Below are 19,828 nucleotides of genomic sequence, written 5' to 3' on the forward strand. Positions count from 1 at the left end.
TTGAGAGAGAGAGTGAGAGAGAGAGAGCACAAGATGGGGGAGCGGGAGAGGGAGAAGCAGACTCCCTGCTGAGCAGGGAGCCCAATGCGGGACTCGATCCCGGACTCCAGGATCATGACCTGAGCCGAAGGCAGTCGCTTAACCAACTGAGCCACCCAGGCGCCCAGGGAGGTGTTTAGACTTCGTAGATAAAGTGGCATTTAAACTGACGGCAGGAGGGACGGGGGTAAGAAGGCAAGTGTCATAAGCAGAGGGGAGGTCTGGAGGTGGAGAGGAGGCATGGTGCATTGGTGGGTACATGTCAGCAATCACTAGGTTATGTTCCCCAACAACCAACCTCCCAAGTCTCAGGGTCCCACAGAAGCGAAGACTTACTGCTCATTTAAGCTACATGTCCCCTGTGGACACACTCCACGTCTGACTGTGCTCCATGTCATCATTCCAGGACCTAGGCTGAAAGAGCAGCGCCTATCGGGGACATGCTGGGCTCACGGCAGAGGAACGAGGGGCAAACCACAAGATGATGCTCAAAGCTCTTGCTTTGGGATGACACATATCCCCTCCACTCACATTTCACCAGCCAAAGAAGTCAGTTTATGGCCAGGGCTGACATCGGCGGGACAGAAAGTAAAATCCTCTCAAGGGAAGGGGCCGTGAATAATTGGGGAGGATCGGACTGAAACGGTCCAAGAGACCGGAGTGCAGAGTAAGATGTGTGATGGGGCTTGAAGCTCAGAGGTGGTGAGGACCAGACCATTCATGGCTCCGATGTGCATCAGTTTCCCTTGTTGGGGTGCAGGCTCCATGAGGGCGGGAGCTGGGTCTCTGCCTTATGGTCCAGCCCAGTGTCTCCCAGCCTTTTCTGTCCTCGTCACTCCCCTCCATGAAATCTCAGTGCCAGGTCGCCTGGTATTCACGGCACGTACACCCGGGCTTTACATACGAAAACAGTGTTTTTGCCGTCCTAAGAACCAATTTTCACCCCCTTGCTGGTGATATCGGCCCGTTAGAGAGCATGTTCTAGCTGTGATTCCATTTAAGGTTTTAATTAATTCTTGAATTCAATTGACTTACACCATATTTGTGAGTTCAAGCAAATTGCTAGTGGCTGAAAAGTGTGCACGCACCAACCTTACTACTTTATGCAAACTTCGCCTAAGCATCACTCCTAGAGGGGAGAGGTCCAGTGGGGAAGAGAGGGAAATTTGGTATGAGGAACAAACCTAATTATATGCAGCTGTTGCTTTGCCGAACTTCCAAAAATTGAACCTGAGTATCTTTCTGCTTTCAGAAGTCTTCTCCACTGTCTTTTGGGAAAGTCCATTAGGCATGACTGAAATTTCCCTGATGATTAAAGCAGCAGTATCCTCGGGTCACCTTTTGGTTTTGTTATTGTAAATACTTACGGCCTTTCTCCTTTTGGGGAAACCCTGGCAACCTGCCCAGTCTGAGCTCTCAGCACTGTCAACGTACCCAGCTAGTTAGTTGCTCGTTTTTGGTCTGGTTTTAGGAACCAGACGCACCGCACGAACGGGACAGATGCTGAGCGAAGGTCTCGAAGCACTAGAGGAAATGTGCAGGAGCTTGGTGCTCTGCCTGATGCAGCCAGTGAAGTTCAGTGAACATCAACTCGAGGCCAGTGATGGGCCAGGAATTGGTCTAGGCACCGAGGATACAACAGTGGATAAAAAAGGGCAGTCCTTGCCGTCTGGGGATCAGAGATGTCCAAAGACATTGGGGTTTCTGAGGTCTGACCGTGCGACAGCGGTGGGGCCAGGAAGTGAGTCCTCCTGCGCTTGGTCAGTCAAACCTGGGACACGTTTGTCTTCAGCTGTACTCTTGGATTTCGTTTCATTTTTGTTTGTTCTTGGCTTGAACAAACATGAGGAGTTAACAGTGAACGTGGAGACCGAGAAGTTGTGGGGGAATGCACAAGTTCATTGATCTGGTATTCTTCGTAACTACATAGGACAATGTAGTCACCCGCCTTGGGTTCAGCCTGTCTTCACTGCAACAAAATGAAATCTATACTGTTCATCATTTGCGTGTGGAGCAATTGTAGCCTGTGGATTTTTAAATACAGATTTTTTGAAGTTTTAAAATTTAGAAAAGAAATTTAAAGGAATTGGTGGTTCAAGGTCAGAGGCGGTTACTAAGGAGAAACAAAAGGATTTCACATTCCAAGTCCTTACCTCGGGCTATAGGTCGCTACCACACTGACCGCACCGCTCTCTCTTCCCTCATTCTGCTCCAGCCACGTTGGCCTCCTTGGCCTCACCAAGCCTGCTTCCATTCCAGAGGCTTTGCCCTTATGTAAGCTATGCCCAGGAAGCCCACTGGGTTGCGCACGGCCCACCCCTGCACTCAGGCCCTGTGCCGGGGTCACTTCTGCAGAGGACTCCCCGGTCCCCTCCCCTACCTCTCTCTGTACCTTTACATTGTTCTTCCCAGCATTTATTATCAAGGGTCATGTTATGCATATGTTTGGTCTGCCTTCCCACCAGGGCAGAGACTTGGTCCCTGCTACTCCCAGTTCCTAGAAGGGATTAGCACACAAGGCACTCATAATTTGAATTACTTTGTAGCCTGATTATAGCTTAAAATAAAACTTGAGCACTCACTTTTTTCTTTGAGATATCTTCTATGAATAAGGCTTTGAAGGTAACACACTTGACGCTGACATGTTCTTATAAAAAAAAAAAAACTTATTTTGAGGTCTTGTGTGTTTGAGTCTTAGAAGTGTGAAGTTCATTTACTCTGTGTTCTTCTCACTCAGGAAAGAGTTAATAGGAGTACTAGTTAAACATGTTCAGCATAACTACTAAGACATTTTTCCTCAATCATTTCTTTCCTCTGACCAATCACAGCCTAAAGAGCCTGCCTTAGGCCGTCAGTCCCTGACTATGCTCTTTGGCTTTAACAGTTCTTTCCTTCTACTTCCATCCTACCAAGGTGCCCATACGGGCCTTTTCCAATACAGCCGGCCTCTTGCCACAGACAGCTAGCACCCAGTGAGGCATATTCGAGTAGTTTGGGTTTTTGCCTCCACAGGGTGAGTTGGATTCTTAAGGCTTCTTAAGCTGAGGCTGGACTGCCCAGCTCCAGACAGCCTATCCCCTCCTCCACCAAACAGGCCGTTTAACATGTGTTTACAAAACCCATGCTTTTCCTTTGATGGTTTTGTTTTGTAGCAACCGAAATGATAGCTTTTGGTAAGCACAAAGTTTAGAGAAAGAGAAATATTCTTATAATAATAAAACAATCTTATTTTCTAACTGATAGCTATAAATACAAAGCAGTATAAGAGTTCTGATAATATATGTTAACATACATATATATAATGTATGTATATTATACACTCTATGTATTATATATATGTATATATATATATAACGTCTTTAAATGAATACACTGGATAGAAAAGGAAAACGATTGGCTCTCATGCAATCCTTTTAATTAGGTCAAGGTTTCGTGCTGAGGATAAATGAAAGGGAACACTTTTTAAAATTCCCCAGTTGTTAGTGGCTAAGAATACTGAAACTGAAACTCAGTTAAAAAGTAACTTTAGAAAAATAATCTTGGAAACACTTTGTCAAACTATTTCCAAAGCCAAGAAAGTGCAAAGACTGAAAAAAGATTTAGAGGCATCCCTACAAAAGCCAGGAGGACACACAGAGATGGGAAGTCTGGCAGGACACGACGATGAAGCATGTGCTGTTTTCCATTTTAAGTTACGTAACCTGGTTTTAATCATTTTCCAGGAATTTTTCCAAATTAGAAGAGAGGAAAAATCACCTTTAAAAGATATCAGTAAGACTAAACTTTTACTTTATCCTGTTTGAGATCAACCCTGGCCTCACAGCTCCACTCTGACAGGCCATCGCACCCGAGTTAAGAACGGTGACATAAACCCGCAGACTGAATAATGCGTCTCTACCCCCAATCTCTCATCTCTACTTTTAGCTGATGTGGCATTTCTGCCTTTTTCATTCACGCTAAGTTGAGAAAAAGCTCAAGCCTACATCAGATGACCTTCAAAACTTCATTTTCTGATGAAAAATAAGAAACATATACATTTCCTAGGGTATCAAAACTTTTGAAGAATGTATAGGTCAGTTGAAGTCACAGTACAGATGTCATTAAGAACAGAAACTCTGGTCAGGTTTTCAGTTGGGCACCAGCAGACGTTTTCAACAACATTCCTGATACGAAGAACTACACCCCTGCCCAAGAACTACATGTATTAATCACACGTGAAGAAAGACCACCAGTAATCAGAGGACAAAATAAGAATTCCGACATGTGGAGGAAAAGGAAAGCCAAAAGAGACATTATACTGAATTAAAGCAAAGAAAATGTCTCTTTTTAGAGAATAACTCTGCAATGTCTTTGCACGGAGTGTCTTAAAAGTGCAAAGGTTGATAAAACAGATTTCATTCCTAAATGCTACAAGCAGGGTTGTCTTGAGCTTAACCCAAGGTACAGGCTAGAGAAAAGGAGAAGAGGACAGTGAATGGGTGTGTAAGAAGCAGAGGAAGCTGGTACGGTGGGGATGGGAGGGAGAGGTGCATACAACGGAGCAGGGGCAAAGCACCAGGAATCACTTACACGTGACGCCACTGCTGATTTCTGCTCTACTCACTACAGTTCGTTTGGAAAGGTCCTATTTAATGGGGATGAGAAACTATTACTTTAAAAAAGAAAAATGCGGGCGCCTGGGTGGCTCAGTCGTTAAGCGTCTGCCTTCGGCTCAGGTCATGATCCTGGGGTCCTGGGATCGAGCCCCACATCGGGCTCCCCACTTGGCGGGAAGCCTGCTTCTCCCTCTCCCACTCCCCCTGCTTGTGTTCCCTCTCTCCTCGTCTCTCTCTGTCAAATAAATAAATAAAATCTTTAAAAAATAAATAAAATAAAATAAAATAAAAAAGAAAAATGCACAGTAAATTTTATTTATGTGTTTATACGAAAACTTATACCAATCAAGTCTTTAACATGTAAGAAGTAAATCCATATTTGCAAAGCTAAATATATGAAAATACAAAAGCAGACTGAATTATCAAAAAGAAAACATTTTATTTGTATCACTAAATACAATTAGTTTCCCTGATTATAACCCATAATGCGTGTCACCTAAAATAGGATGGTCTGTACAGAGGTGAACAAACCCAGCAGGTCTATGTGTGTACAAATATACACTGAACCTCTGACTTCAGAAAAAGCAGAGCTGAGCTTATTAAATTATTGTCTGTCTGTTTTAGAAACTCTTACCATTTGAAGGCAATGAGAGGAAGATTTAGGTAGCAGAGCACTTGTATAATAACTTAACGAGTTAAAAGGTTGTAGTGATGAAATAACCTTGTGCACCATTCTCAGCAATTTCAGCCAATGGGTCCTTTTGCAGATCCCAAGTCTGAAAAAAGACAACCAATCACTGAAGTAACTGGGCTCAGTTCATTTGCCATGTGGTTGGTCATGGTGCATTTCTGGTGTGTAAGTCAATAGAACAATCATGACCCAGAGGTGAAGCAAAGCCTAAAGAAAGAGAAAACAATTTACAGATTAGCCAATAAATCAACCTTCACCAAAGGCCCACTGTGTCGTACCCTGGGGGCGGGAACCATGTCTTGTCTTTGCAGTCCTGTGGTTAGCACTGGGTCTCTGCAACCTTGCAAGGGCCCAGTACCTGTTTACTGGATAAATAATGAAGAAACAAACATGCAAACAAACGAGCTAAGTGCAATGGAGGGTAACGGTTTGGATACCTACACAATTCTCAGTTGAGAATTATCAAAGTCGTTAGCACATTCATAATATGCATGGGTACACATAAATAACCAATCAGGTGATTACAATGCAGAGTAGATGCCAGGATTAAAATTGCTAGATATACATGAAGTTGGTTGCAAAGGCTTTTTAGAACAGAGTCATGGTGAGTGTTTTTGCAAAAGGGTTTAGCCATGATTTGGTGAAGAGGAGATGGGAAGACATTCCTGACAGGAATAATGTGTCAGGCTTCAGAGGCTGATTTAGGGTCTAGCACAGGACCTACAGTGAGGAACGTGCCCTAGCTCCCTCACGACAGCGCTGAGTATGACACATGGCACAGGTGTTCGTTATCATCTCCCACACCGGGAATCCACCTGTGTGGCGCCTATTCTAAAACCTTCTTGATGCTGTTCCATTTGTTTCTTTTCCTCTCTCCATCCCTCACTTCTTAAAAAACTTTTTATTTGAAGGAGTAACTCTTCCCTCTAGTGGATCACATAGAAATTTCTTTCTAAGTAAGCTTTTTTCTTTTTCAGGAAGACTGCTTGTCTTAACTCAACTAGATGTCCTCACTCAGAACAGTTAGAAGACTTTTTAGGGTCAGAGGACACATGAAACAGTATCCCAAACCATGGTGACCATTGTATTAGAGCTAAGAAATTGGAAAGAATGAAAATCAGCCTTGAGATCCTTTCAGAATATAAAGCAAAACAAACAAAAATAATAAAAAAATAATCAAAGAAACTTTACATCAACATAAAAATGAAATCAATTGTTTTGCACCATATTTTTGTCATTAGAGGGGCTCAGAAGTGGAGGGAACTATTAAACTGCATTCCAGGTAAATTTATTGTAGGACAAGCCTTTGAGCAATTTATATTTTAGATGTAATAACTGTAACTCTACTTGCATCCTTGAGAAAAAAAGTTTTAATGACCAGAAACGAGTTCTATTTTCTTTCAAAACTAATTACTGGACTTTTAGTCAAAATGATCAGCAGCTGAAAAAAACTTGTTAAAAATCAAGTGTAGCATTATTTTTTCAAATAAGTTTACTTACCATATATATAATTACAAAAACTCGTGCTATGGGGTATCTCCGGAGAAAAATTCCCAGGCGGATGCTGTGCAAATGGAGGTGAGGAGGGGGGGAGGAGAGAAAACAGTTACACTCAAAGCACATCTTCCTGTGGTCACAGCTAATGATGCTTTTTAGCATTTCTCTCATTTAAATTATTTATGTGGCCACCATAAAAGAAAAATCATTTTACAGTAGATTGTTAAATGACTACTTAAAATAACCATATGGAAACATCACAGTAAATACTTTCTCTACTGTTTGTGGCTTGACTGTTAAATACAATCTATTTCCCTTAATTCTTCAGCTACAACTATAGGAGGCAAACTCTCTAAATAATTTTTCTTTTAGAGACCAAAAAAGTTAGAAGAAAGAGAAGGCAAGCGTCAACACATGAATAGGAAAAAGAGTCTGTTTGGTTAACAAACTTGCAATAGCTAATCTGGAAGCTGGTGCACCGACACATCTTCGAAAAGGCTGAGAACTACAGAAACTCAAGTAAACACTTAACTAAAGTAAATGTGGGAAGAACATGAAGTCCAGACCTGACTACTCATGCCTCTTTGCAACATTTTTTCCCAGTCAAGATAGATACACACACAGGCAAAACACACCTTTCTTCTAGGCCTTTCTGCTTCTTTCACTGCCATCAGAATAATGCCTTGTATCTAGTTTCTCTAAAAATTATAATATAGGTTGAATAAATGAATAGTTGAAATAAATGTGCTTAATAATCTGGACATAACGACTATGGCATCTTTGGTCCATGGCCTCAAGAACCTAAGCAAATCATCCTCTTGATTTTTAACATCACAGCTCTATTCTGACACAAAAAGAAAAGACTGCTCTATTTTGCAACAATTCATTATAATTGTGTTTAATTATAAACACTAAGAAGCAAAAGAGTTTAGTGGATTATTTAAACATGAAGTTTATCAAGGCAAACATATACTGTTAAAACATTTTCTTCATAAGGTGCATATCTGCTAGTGTAAAGAAGTTACACATATACAATAACATGTATACAAATGATACATTACTTACATAGTATATATAAAGTATATATTAAAACGAATACTGTTTACTTGTACATATTGGCATCTTTTATTGTCATCACATGATAAAGTAATGAAAGAAAATATTCCAATGGATGTATTTACATGAGATAGAGGTTTTCTCACTGAAATTTGTAAGAGTTTACTATAGAAAGAAGAGAAATGTGGTTAGGGAGCAAGACGGCGGAAGAGTAGGAGACCTGGATTTCGTCTGGTCCCAGGAATTCAGCTGGATAGGGATCAAACCATTCTGAACACCTACAAACTCAATAGGAGATCGAAGAAAAGAAGAGCAACAACTCTCTGAACAGAAAAGCGACCACTTTCTGGAAGGTAGGACGTGTGGAGAAGTGAATCTGAGGCGATATTCAGGAGAATAGATGGTGGGGGAAGGGGCCTCCGTCGGCCGCTTCTGGCAAGTGACAGAGCCGCGGAGCACAAAATCGGAACTTTTAGAAGTCGGCTCCACTGAGGCACGTCACTCCAGTGACTAAGCAGGGGGTGGAACCCTCGCAGGACAGTGTGGGCTCAGGACCCTCGGGGTCACAGAAAGACCGGGGGTGCCTGAGTGTGGCAGAGCTCCCAGGTATCGGAGTGGGGAAGCCGGCTGCAGAGATGGAGCCGAGGCGCGGGCTCTCAGCTCGGGGTGGCCATAAGCCGTGATCCACGGCACAGTCGGGCCACTGCTCCTCCAGCAGGGACCAAACAAGTGGCAGATCCGGGGAGACTCCCCTTCCTCCCCCAGGAAGAGCGGCGTGGGAGCACACCACAGGGATCTGCTGGGTTTGGAGATTCCACACGGGGTCGGGTGCCAGAGATAGAAACGCGCAGTCACAGGCTGGGTGAGCACGGAGTGCGGCCGGAGACCGGGGAGACGGGAGTGACTGACTGCTTTTCTCTGGGGGCTCACTGAGGAGTGGGGCCCTGAGTTCTCGGCTCCTCCGAGGTGGAGATTGGGAGGACCGCCATTTTCACTCTCGGCCTCCAAAGCTGTACGGAAAGCTCGCAGAGAACAAAAGCTCCCGAGAGCAAACCCGAACAGATTACTTAGCCTGGACCGGCAAGGGCGGGGAAATTCCGCCTCCAGCAAAGACATTTGGGAACCATGGCAACAGGCCCCTCCCCCAGAAGATCAGCAAGAACAGCCAGCCAAGACCAAGTTTACCGATCAATGAGAACAGAACTCCAGCGCTAGGGGAATACTGCACATTAGAATTCATGGCTTTTTTACCATGATTCTTTAGTCTTTCAAAGTTATTTATTTATTTTTTTTTGAATTTTTCTTTTTCCCTTTTTCAACCAACATCTTATCAATCCCTTTTTTTTTTTTAAAGATTTTATTTTATTTATTTGAGACAGAGAGAGACAGAGAGAGCACAAGAGGGGGTAGGGTGAGAGGGAGAAGCAGACTCCCCACCAAGCAGGGAGCCCGATATGGGACTTGATCCCAGGACTCTGGGATCATGACCTGAGCCGAAGGCAGTTGCTTAACCAACTGAGCCACCCAGGCGCACCCTCTCAATCCCTTTTCTAAAAAAACATTTTTATTTTTCATTGTTAGAGTCATATTCTATCCCTTCATAGTAGTTAGCCTTATTTTTGGCATATATATATATAAGTTGTTCTCTCTTTAAAATTTTGAGATACAGTTTCTTCTAACAGATCAAAATATACCCTAAATCTCTAGTGTATGGCTTTGTTCTAGTCTCCTGCCTGATCACATTTTTTTTTTTAAATCCTTTTTCTTTTTTCAAACAACTTATCTTACCAATTCCTTTTATATAATTTTTTATAATTTTCATCTTTACAGTCATATTCCATCCCTTCATCGTATCAACCCTTATTTTTGTACATATGTAAGTTTTTCTTTCTTTAAAATTTTGGGAGGCACTTTCTTCTAACAGACCAAAATACACCCAAAATCTAGTGTGTGGCACTGATCTATGTACCAGCCTGATCATATTTGATCATATTCTGTTTTTTGTTTTGTTCTGTTTTTGTTTGTTTTTATCTTTTTCTTTTTCTTTTTTCTTTCTTTCCCCCCCAGCTTCAGGTCTTTCTGATTTGTTTAGAGTATATTTTCTGGGGATGTTGTTAGCCTGTTAGCATTTTGTTCTCTCATTCATCTAGTCTCCTCTGGACAAAATGACAAGACGGAAAAAATCACCTCAACAAAAAGAACAAGAGGCAGTACCAACTGCCAGGGACCTACTCAATACGGACATAAGTACGATGTCAGACCTAGAGTTCAGAATCATGATTTTAAAGATACTAGCTGGGCTTGAAAAAAGCATGGAAGTTATTAGAGAAACCCTTTCTGGAAAAATAAAAGAACTAAAATCTAACCAAGTCAAAATCAAAAAGGCTATTAATGAGGTGCAATAAAAAATGGGGGTGCTGACTGCTAGGATAAATGAGGCAGAAGAGAGAATCAGTGATACAGAAGACCAAATGATGGAAAATAAAGAAGCTGAGAAAAAGAGAGATAAACTACTGGATCACGAGGGCAGAATTCGAGAGATAAGCGATACCATAAGACGAAACAACATTAGAATAATTGGGATCCCAGAAGAAGAAGAAAGAGAGAGAGGGTCAGAAGGTATATTGGAGCAAATTATAGCAGAGAACTTCCCTAATCTGGGGAAGGAAACAGGCATCAAAATCCAGAAGGCACAGAGAACCCCTCTCAAAATCAGTAAAAATAGGTCAACATCCCAACATCTAATAGTAAAACTTACGGGTCACAGAGACAAAGAAAATCCTGAAAGCAGCTCAGGAGAAGAGATATGTAACCTACAATGGAAATATTAGATTGGCAACAGACCTATCCACAGAGACCTGGAAGGCCAGAAAGGACTGGCATGATATATTCAGAGCACTAAATGAGAAAAATATGCAGCCAAGAATACTACATCCAGCTAGGCTATCATTGAAAATAGAAGGAGAGATAAAAAGCTTCCAGGACAAACAAAAACTAAAGGAATTTGCAAACACAAAACCAGCCCTACAAGACATATTGAAAGGGGTCCTCTAAGCAAAGAGAGCCTAAAAGCAACATAGACCAGAAAGGAACACAGACAATATACAGTAACAGTCACCTTACAGGCAATACAATGGCACTAAATTCGTATCTTTCAGTAGTTACCCTGAATGTAAATGGGCTAAATGCCCCAATCAAAAGACACAGGCTATCAGATTGGATTAAAAAACAAGACCCATCGATATGCTGTCTGCAAGAGACTCATTTTAGACCCAAAGACACCCCCAGATTGAAAGTGAGGGGGTGGAAAACCATTTACCATGCTAATGGACACCAAAAGAAAGCTGGGGTGGCAATCCTTATATCAGACAAAGTAGATTTTAAACCAAAGACTGTAATAAGAGATGAGGAAGGACACTATATCCTATTTAAAGGGTCTATCCAACAAGAAGATCTAACCATTGTAAATATCTATGCCCCTAACATGGGAGCAGCCAATTATATAAGGCAATTAATAACAAAAGCAAAGAAACACATCGACAACAATACAATAATAGTGGGGGACTTTAACACCCCCCTCACTGAAATGGACAGACCATCTAAGCAAAAGATCAACAAGGAAATACTTTAAATGACACACTGGACCAAATGGACTTCACAGACATATTCAGAACATTCCATCCCAAAGCAACAGATTACACATTCTCCTCTAATGCCCATGGAACATTCTCCAGAATAGATCACATCCTAGGTCACAAATCAGGTCTCAACCTTTACCAAAAGACTGGGATTATTCCCTGCATATTTTCAGACCACAATGCTTTGAAACTAGAACTCAATCACAAGAGGAATGTCAGAAAGAACTCAAATACATGGAGGCTAAAGAGCATCCTACTAAAGAATGAACGGGTCAACCAGGAAATTAAAGAATTTTTAAAAATTCATGGAAACTAATGAAAATGAAAACACAACTGTTCAAAATCTCTGGGATGCAGCAAAGGCAGTTCTAAGAGGAAAGTATATAGCAATACAAGCCTTTCTCAAGAAACAAGAAAGGTCTCAAATACACAACCTAACCCTACACCTAAAGGAGCTAGAGAAAAAACAGCAAATAAAGCCTTAACCCAGCAGGAGAGGAGAAATAATAAAGATCAGAGCAGAAATCAATGAAATAGAAACCAAAAGAACAGTAGAACAGATCAGCAAAACTAGGAGCTGGTTCTTTGAAAGAATTAACAAGATTGATAAACCCTTGGCCAGACTTATCAAAAAGAAAAGAGAAATGACCCAAATCAACAAAATCATGAATGAAAGAGGAGAGATCACGACCAACACCAAAGAAATACAAACAATTATAAGAACATACTATGAGCAACTCTATGCCAGCAAATGAGATAACCTGGAAGAAATGGATGCATTCCTAGAGATGTATCAACTACCAAAACTGAACCAGGAAGAAATAGAAAACCTGAACAGACCTATAACCACTAAGGAAATTGAAGCAGTCATCAAAAATCTCCCAAAAAACAAAGCTCAGGGCCAGATGGCTTCCCAGGGGAATTCTACCAAACATTTAAAGAAGAATTAATACCTATTCTTCTGAAACTGTTCCAAAAAATAGAAATGGAAGGAAAACTTCCAAACTCGTTTTATGAGACCACCATTACCTTGATCCCAAAACCAGACAAAGACCCCATCAAAAAGGAAAATGACAGACCAATATCCTTGATGAACATGGATGCAAAAATTCTCACCAAAATACTAGCCAATAGGATCCAACAGTACATTAAAAGGATTATTCACCACGACCAAGTGGAATTTATCCCTGGGCTGCAAGGTTGGTTCAACATCCACAAATCAATCAATGTGATACAATACATTAACAAAAGAAAGAACAAGAATCATATGATCCTCTCAACAGATGCAGAAAAAGCATCTGACAAAGTACAGCATCCTTACTTGATCAGAACTCTTCAGAGTACAGGGATAGAGGGTACATACCTCAATATCATAAAAGCCATCTATGAAAAACCTACAGCGAATATCATTCTCAATGGGGAAAAACTGAGAGCTTTCCGCCTAAGGTCAGGAACGCGGCAGGGATATCCACTATCACCACTGCTATTCAACATAGTATTAGAAGTCCTAGCCACAGCAATCAGACAACAAAAAGAAATAAAAGGCATCCAAATCGGCAAAGAAGAAGTCAAACTCTCACTCTTTGCAGATGATATGATACTGTATGTGGAAAACCCAAAAGACTCCACCCCAAAACTGCTAGAACTCATACAGGAACTCAGTAAAGTGGCAGGATATAAAATCAATGCATAGAAATCAGTGGCATTCCTATACACCAACAACAAGACAGAAGAAAGAGAAATTAAGGAGTCGATCCCATTTACAATTGCACCCAAAACCATAAGATACCTAGGAATAAATCTAACCAAAGAGGCAAAGGATCTGTACTCAGAAAACTATAAAATACCCATGAAAGAAATTGAGGAAGACACAAAGAAATGGAAAAACGTTCCATGCTCATGGACTGGAAGAACAAATACTGTGAAGATGTCAATGCTACCTACAGCAATCTACACATTCAATGCAATCCCCATCAAAATACCATCCAATTTTTTCAAAGAAATGGAACAAATAATCCTAAAATTTGTATGGAACCAGAAAAGACCCCGCATAGCCAGAGGAATGTTGAAAAAGAAAAGCAAAGCTGGGTGGCCTCACAATTCTGGACTTCAAACTCTATTACAAAGCTGTAATCATCAAGACAGTATGGTACTGGTACAAAAACAGACACAAAGATCAATGTAACAGAATAGAGAGCCCAGAAATGGACCCTCAACTCTATGGTCAACTAACCTTTGACAAAGCAGGAAAGAATGTCCAATGGAAAAAAGACAGTCTCTTCAACAAATGGTGTTGGGAAAATTGGACAGCCACATGTAGAAGAATGAAACTGAACCATTTCCTTACACCACACACAAAAATAGACTCAAAATGGTTGAAAGACCTAAATGTGAGACAGGAGTCCATCAACATCCTAAAGGAGAACACAGGCAGCAACCTCTTCGACCTCAGCCGTAGCAACTTCTTCCTAGAAACATCGCCAAAGGCAAGGGAAGCAAGGGCAAAAATGAACTATTGGGACTTCATCAAGATAAAAAGCTTTTGCACAGCAAAAGAAACAGTCAACAAAACCAAAAGACAACCGACAGAATGGGAGAAGATATTTGCAAATGACATATCAAATAAAGGGCTAGTACCCAAAATCTATAAAGACCTTATCAAATTCAACACCCAAAGAATAATCCAATCAAGAAATGGGCAGAAGACATGAACAGACATTTTTCCAAAGAAGACATCCAAATGGCCAACAGACACATGAAAAAGTATTCAACATCACTCGGCACCAGGGAAATCCAAATCAAAAGCTCAATGAGATACCACCTCACACCAGTCAGAATGGCTAAAATTAACAAATCAAGCAATGACAGATGTTGGTGGGGATGCAGAGAAAGGGGAACCCTCCTACACTGTTGGTGGGAATGCAAGCTGGTGTAACCACTCTGGAAAACAGTATGGAGGTTCCTCAAAAAGTTGAAAATAGAGCTACCATAAGATCCAGCAATTGCACTACTGGGTATTTACCTCAAAGATACAAATGTAGGAATTCAAAGAGGTACGTGCACCCCGATGTTTATAGCAGCAATGTCCACAATAGCCAAACCGTGGAAAGAGCCAAGATGTCCATCGACAGATGAATGGATAAAGAAGATGTGGTGTATATATATATACAATGGAATATTATGCAGCCATCAAAAGGAATGAGATCTTGTCATTTGCAACAACGTGGATGGAACTGGAAGGTATTATGTTGAGCGAAATAAGTCAATCAGAGAAAGACATGTATCATATGACCTCACTGATATGAGGAATTCTTAATCTCAGGAAACAAACTGAGGGTTGCTGCAGTGGTAGGGGGTGGGAGGGATGGGGTGACTGGGTGATAGACACTGGGGAGGGTATGTGCTATGGTGAGCGCTGTGAATTGTGCAAGACTGTTGAATCACAGATCTGTACCTCTGAAACAAATAATGCCTTATATGTTAAGAAAAAAAAAAAGAAGATAGCAGGAGGGGAAGAACGAAGCGGGGGAAATCAGAGAGGGAAACGAACCATGAGAGATGATGGACTCTGAGAAACAAACTGAGGGTTCTAGAGGGGAGGGGGGTGGGGCGGATGGGTTGGCCTGGTGATGGGTATTAAAGAGGGCATATTCTGCATGGAGCACTGGGTGTTATGCACAAACAATGAATCATGGAACATGACATCAAAAACTAATGATGTAATGTACTATGATTAACATAACAATAAAAAATTTAAAAAAAAAAGAAGAGAAATGATCAGGGTTAATCATCTTCAGTGAGACACAAGCACTGGCCGACCACATAGAGCATCTCATGAGATTGAAATATCGTGAGAGGAAATAGGGAAATATCACTCTAAATATCAGCTCTGTCTGAAGGGACTCACTGTGACTGAAGCCACCAGCAAATGGTACAAAAACAGCTGACAAATCCCTCACTCATCATTACTGCCCTTGCTTACCTAAACTGGTCAATTGAACTAGCAGCTTTTCGGACTTTTCCATACATTCCTGCCAGATTTGTTTCTGTATCATTAAAAAGAACAGGAACATTTCGGAGCCGTGTGCCTGTTTAAACAAGAAAATAATGAATTAATGTACAAACACCAAAAGCAATGTCCTAACAAAATTATAGTTGAATATATTATTGTATTATAAATGGAAGAAATTCTCAAGGCCAACTTTCTAAGCATTACACAAAGAAGACGCAGCCATAAAGAAAAGACAGATAAATTTGTTATATAAAATATTTAAACTTCCATATCCACAAAAATAAAAATTAAAAAACTAAAAAAATCATTTCCCCATGAAATTAGCAAAAATTGAAGTTTACAAATACCAAGTGTTGCCAAGAGTCAATATTAATGAGCACTTTCTTCCTGTGCTAGCAAGAGTGAGGCCAGACACCCTTTCTACAATGCTGATGACTCCCAGCTTTGTATCTCCAGCCTGGACCACCAACTCCAGACTCATCTAATCGTCTGTTTTGTTTCCATCTGGATGTCTAACATCACCTGAAGCTCAGGTGCCCAAAACCATGATTCTGACTTCCTGCCCTCCCTGCCAACCTACTCACCCTGCCATTTTCCCCATCTCAGTACATGACAACATTGTTCCATCAGCTCCGGCCAAAACCCTTGACTCCTTTCTTTCTCTCAAACTGCACAACCAATCTACCCGCTCTCCTTTAAAATAAACCCCTGCAAACCCCAATCGGGTTTTAGCTGCCACCATCCCTCACACACATTAATATGATGGCTCCTCTCTGGTCCCCTGCCTCCACTCAGCTCTCTGCAGTCTATTCTGGACACAACAGCCAGAGGCATCTTGCTAAAATGCAGTCAGTCACCCCTCTCCAGATCCTTCAATGGCTTCCTACTTCATTCAGAGTAAAAGTCCGTACACAGGCCAAAACAGTCTCTTCCAAGTTCTCTGAATTCCCCTTTGACTACTCTCCCCCCTCACTCAGTCTTCTCCAGCTGCACTGGCCTCCTTGCTGTTCCTGCAACATGCCAGCACTGCTCCTACCCCTGGGCCTTTGCACCTGCTCTTCTCTTTGCCTGGAAACTCTTCCTGCAGACCTCCTTCTAGTTTACCATCACCTTACCTCATTTGGGACTTTAATAAAGTGCTTTATTTTGCCTTCTTTGGTGTGTGTGATTACTAGTGAGACTGAACATTTCTCTAATCAGAAATACCATAATTTTCTTCTAGTTTTTCCATGTTTCGATTTAATATTTAATTCTTCAATCTGACAGGATTAATTTTGTGTGCAAGTGAAATGAAGGTTTAACTTTACACAAATTCCCCCCAGCTCACCAGCTAGTCTAGCACCATAATGATTCACTGTTTTCTGACAGATTATTATATGTTTAATTCTTATATATTAATTAGGATCTTTTTCTGGACTATTTTGTCACAGACCAGAATTTTTTTGTTTTTGTTTTTTAAAGTAAGCTCTAGAGGGCGCCTGGGTGGCTCAGTTGGTTAAGGGACTGCCTTCGGCTCAGGTCATGATCCTGAAATCCTGGGATCGAGTCCCACATCGGGCTCCCTGCTCAGCAGGGAGTCTGCTTCTCCCTCTGACTCTCCTCCCTCTCATGCTCTCTCTCATTCTCTCTCTCGCAAATAAATAAAATCTTAAAAAAAATTTTTTTAAATAAATAAATAAATAAATAAATAAAGTAAGTAAGCTCTAGAGGTGCCTGGGTGATTCAGTCAGTTAAGTGTCCGACTCTTGATTTCAGCTCAGGTCATGATCTCATGGTTGTTAGATCAAGCCCTGCATTGGGCTCCACGCTCAGTGGGGAGTCTGCTGGAGATTCTCTTTCTTTCCCTCCCTCCCTCTCTCTCTCTTCCCCTCTAATATATAAATAAATCTTTAAAAAAAAAATTGATTTATATGAAAAGTTAAAAACCAATAAAACATATAAACATATATAGGAAAAAAGTCTAAAAGGAGATATTCCAAAATGTTATCTGAGGGGAACAGATTATTTGGATGATTTTATTATATTTTTGAGATTTCTTTTGACAGCAACCATTTTATCAAAAAATATATATATAAAATAATAAGTTTTTAAAAAATTTAAAAAAACTTCTATTTATTTTTTTAAAAAGATTTTATTTATTTATTTGACAGAGAGAGAGAGCCAAGTAGGGGGAGTGGCAGAAGGAGAGGGAGAAGCAGGCTCCCCGCTGAGCAGGGAGACCAACGAGGGGCTCGATCCCAGGACTGAGATCATGACCTGAGCTAAAGGCAGATGCTTAGCTGACTGAGCCACCCAGGCAACCCTTAAAAAAACTTTTAATTTAAAGCCAAAGAACTGAGAGATTTGCTGAATGACTACTTTGTAGACTTTATGAAGCTCTAAGATTAAATACCTGATCTGCTGAAGCTTATACTGAAATCTAACATTTTTCTTGATTATGTATTTTGGGAATCTACAGATTTCTCTATTGAAATTATAGAGCATGGATATACTTATGTGACTATTAACTTTAATATTCATAATTACGGACTAGAAGATTTTTAAAACAAATCTTCCTTTAAGTTTCCCCCAAAGCCCCTTTCTGCCAAATTATCTGCCTTGTCATCAATATCTTGTTCAATGTCCTACGTATTTCATTATGATCACTGTTCCTCAGGTCTCCCTTCTCCAAGTCCCATACTTGGAGTCCACTGTCCCGTTTGCTAAAGATCATGTCAAACAGTGCATGGCTCAGGCCTCACATCAGGAGAAAAGCAGTGCTTTGCTGGATGGAGCTTCTTTTCAAATAAAAATGGTCTTTCTGTAACTTTTCAAAGTCATGTCTGAATTAGCAAGGTTGGAAATTAAGGCAATGCAATGTTCTTTTCAAATCCTTTTTTTGTTACCTTCGCCATTATCAACTCCAGACATATTAATGGAAGACCCATTGTTGCTACTTCCACTGGCAGAGTTCACCTGCTGCTCGAGGCGCTCCAGCTGGAAGACCAGAGAGTTCTTCTCTGTGCTGAGACTCTCCAGCATGGTCTGCTTCTGGATGAGAGTCTCTGTTAGCTGATGGAGTCGGTTTTCTAACTCGGACTGACTACTGTTGCTTAAAGTTTTGTTAGTAAGCTGAAAGGCAAAGTGTTCATAAAATTATTACATAAAGTAAAAGTCATACAACATAGAATCTACATCCCCACATGTAAATAAAGTGTAGCATCATTGAATTTCTCAAAACTCACTGTCTACAGAAAAGATTTTCAAACTGTATTAACGGGCCACAAAATCAATTTGGTAGGTCACAATCCACATTTTAAAATAGTGACAGAACAGAAGAGGACAGAGAGTACACAGCACATAGTATGTAAGAGTACTGTTCTGTGAAACTTTTGTTTAGTGTTGAATTTCTAAGTACATGTGAGTATCGAGACACAAGGTATACTTTACTTCTTACTGTGGCATCATGGTCAAAGATATTTGAAAGCATCGATCCAATGACAGTGTGAACTTCTGGACCGGGATTCAAAACCCTCCATAACTCAGCAGCTGCGGCACAGTGCAAAGGCCACAAACTGAGGTTTTCACCTCTGCTCGGCAGTTTTCTAGCTATCTGACATTGGACAAATTGCTACACCTCTCTGTACATGATGTTCAGGGATACTATTCCATTCTAGTGAGTATCAGTAGAGTGGTATATCCCCCTGAGGTTTTAATTTGCTTCCCCTGATGACTGATGATTTTGAGCACCAACTTACGTTCGTATTTGGCCACTCGTTTATGGGTTGTTATTGTTTTTGGCAATGTATGAAGATGCTGATCTCTTTTTAAAATTGTATAAATCAACTTCCTTTTATGAGACAAAGGTTTTCCTCTGTTCTTAGATAAAAAAATCTTTAAGAAATATCCCTCTAAGATTAATTCTTAAGTAACAAAAATAGCACAATATCTTACGCTTAGTAGGCACTCAAAAAACATTTAATAAATAAGGAATGTAAAAGGATTAAACCAATTGGTGGTTTATGGTCCTTTCTTTTGACTTTCTGCTAACAAGTTATGTTACCACTTAAAAGCACTTCACAAAGGTAGGTGAGGGAAGAATGGAACACTGAAATCAGATGTTCCCAACTCTTACAAAAATTAAAATATTTTAAATTATGGACTACTATGAAGTTTGACAACTTAAAAACTAAAATTATTTGACTTTTTATGTTCAAACTAAGTCAGCAACTAACTAAAAAATGAAGACTCAATTTTTATGTAAATTATTTAAATGATCAATGAGCTCATTATTTAGTAAGTCAATAAATATAAGGAATAA

At 40.6% G+C, this 19,828-nt stretch overlaps 1 protein-coding gene across 3 annotated transcripts in view; it reads right to left on the reverse strand.

Annotated features, from left to right (window-relative positions):
• Positions 1–5,053: 5,053 nt before the first annotated feature.
• The window catches only part of GOLGA5 (golgin A5), a 41,176-nt gene continuing 26,401 nt past the window's right edge, over positions 5,054–19,828 (reverse strand). For 2 of the 3 annotated variants that reach the window (XM_034993207.1, XM_034993205.1), the window contains 4 exons: positions 18,414–18,639; positions 15,499–15,604; positions 6,826–6,889; positions 5,054–5,532 (listed from right to left, as the gene is read on the reverse strand). In XM_034993207.1, coding sequence (XP_034849098.1) covers positions 5,452–5,532; positions 6,826–6,889; positions 15,499–15,604; positions 18,414–18,639 — 477 coding nt within the window. In that variant the 3' untranslated portion in view covers positions 5,054–5,451. The remainder of the gene's footprint in view (positions 5,533–6,825; positions 6,890–15,498; positions 15,605–18,413; positions 18,640–19,828) is intronic. The other variant, XM_034993206.1, reaches the window with a different exon arrangement.

The sequence above is a fragment of the Mirounga leonina genome, unplaced genomic scaffold (genome assembly GCF_011800145.1).
Source record: "Mirounga leonina isolate KUSES-001 unplaced genomic scaffold, KU_Mleo_1.0 Mir_82, whole genome shotgun sequence".
In the NCBI taxonomy this organism is placed as follows: Eukaryota; Metazoa; Chordata; class Mammalia; order Carnivora; family Phocidae; genus Mirounga; species Mirounga leonina.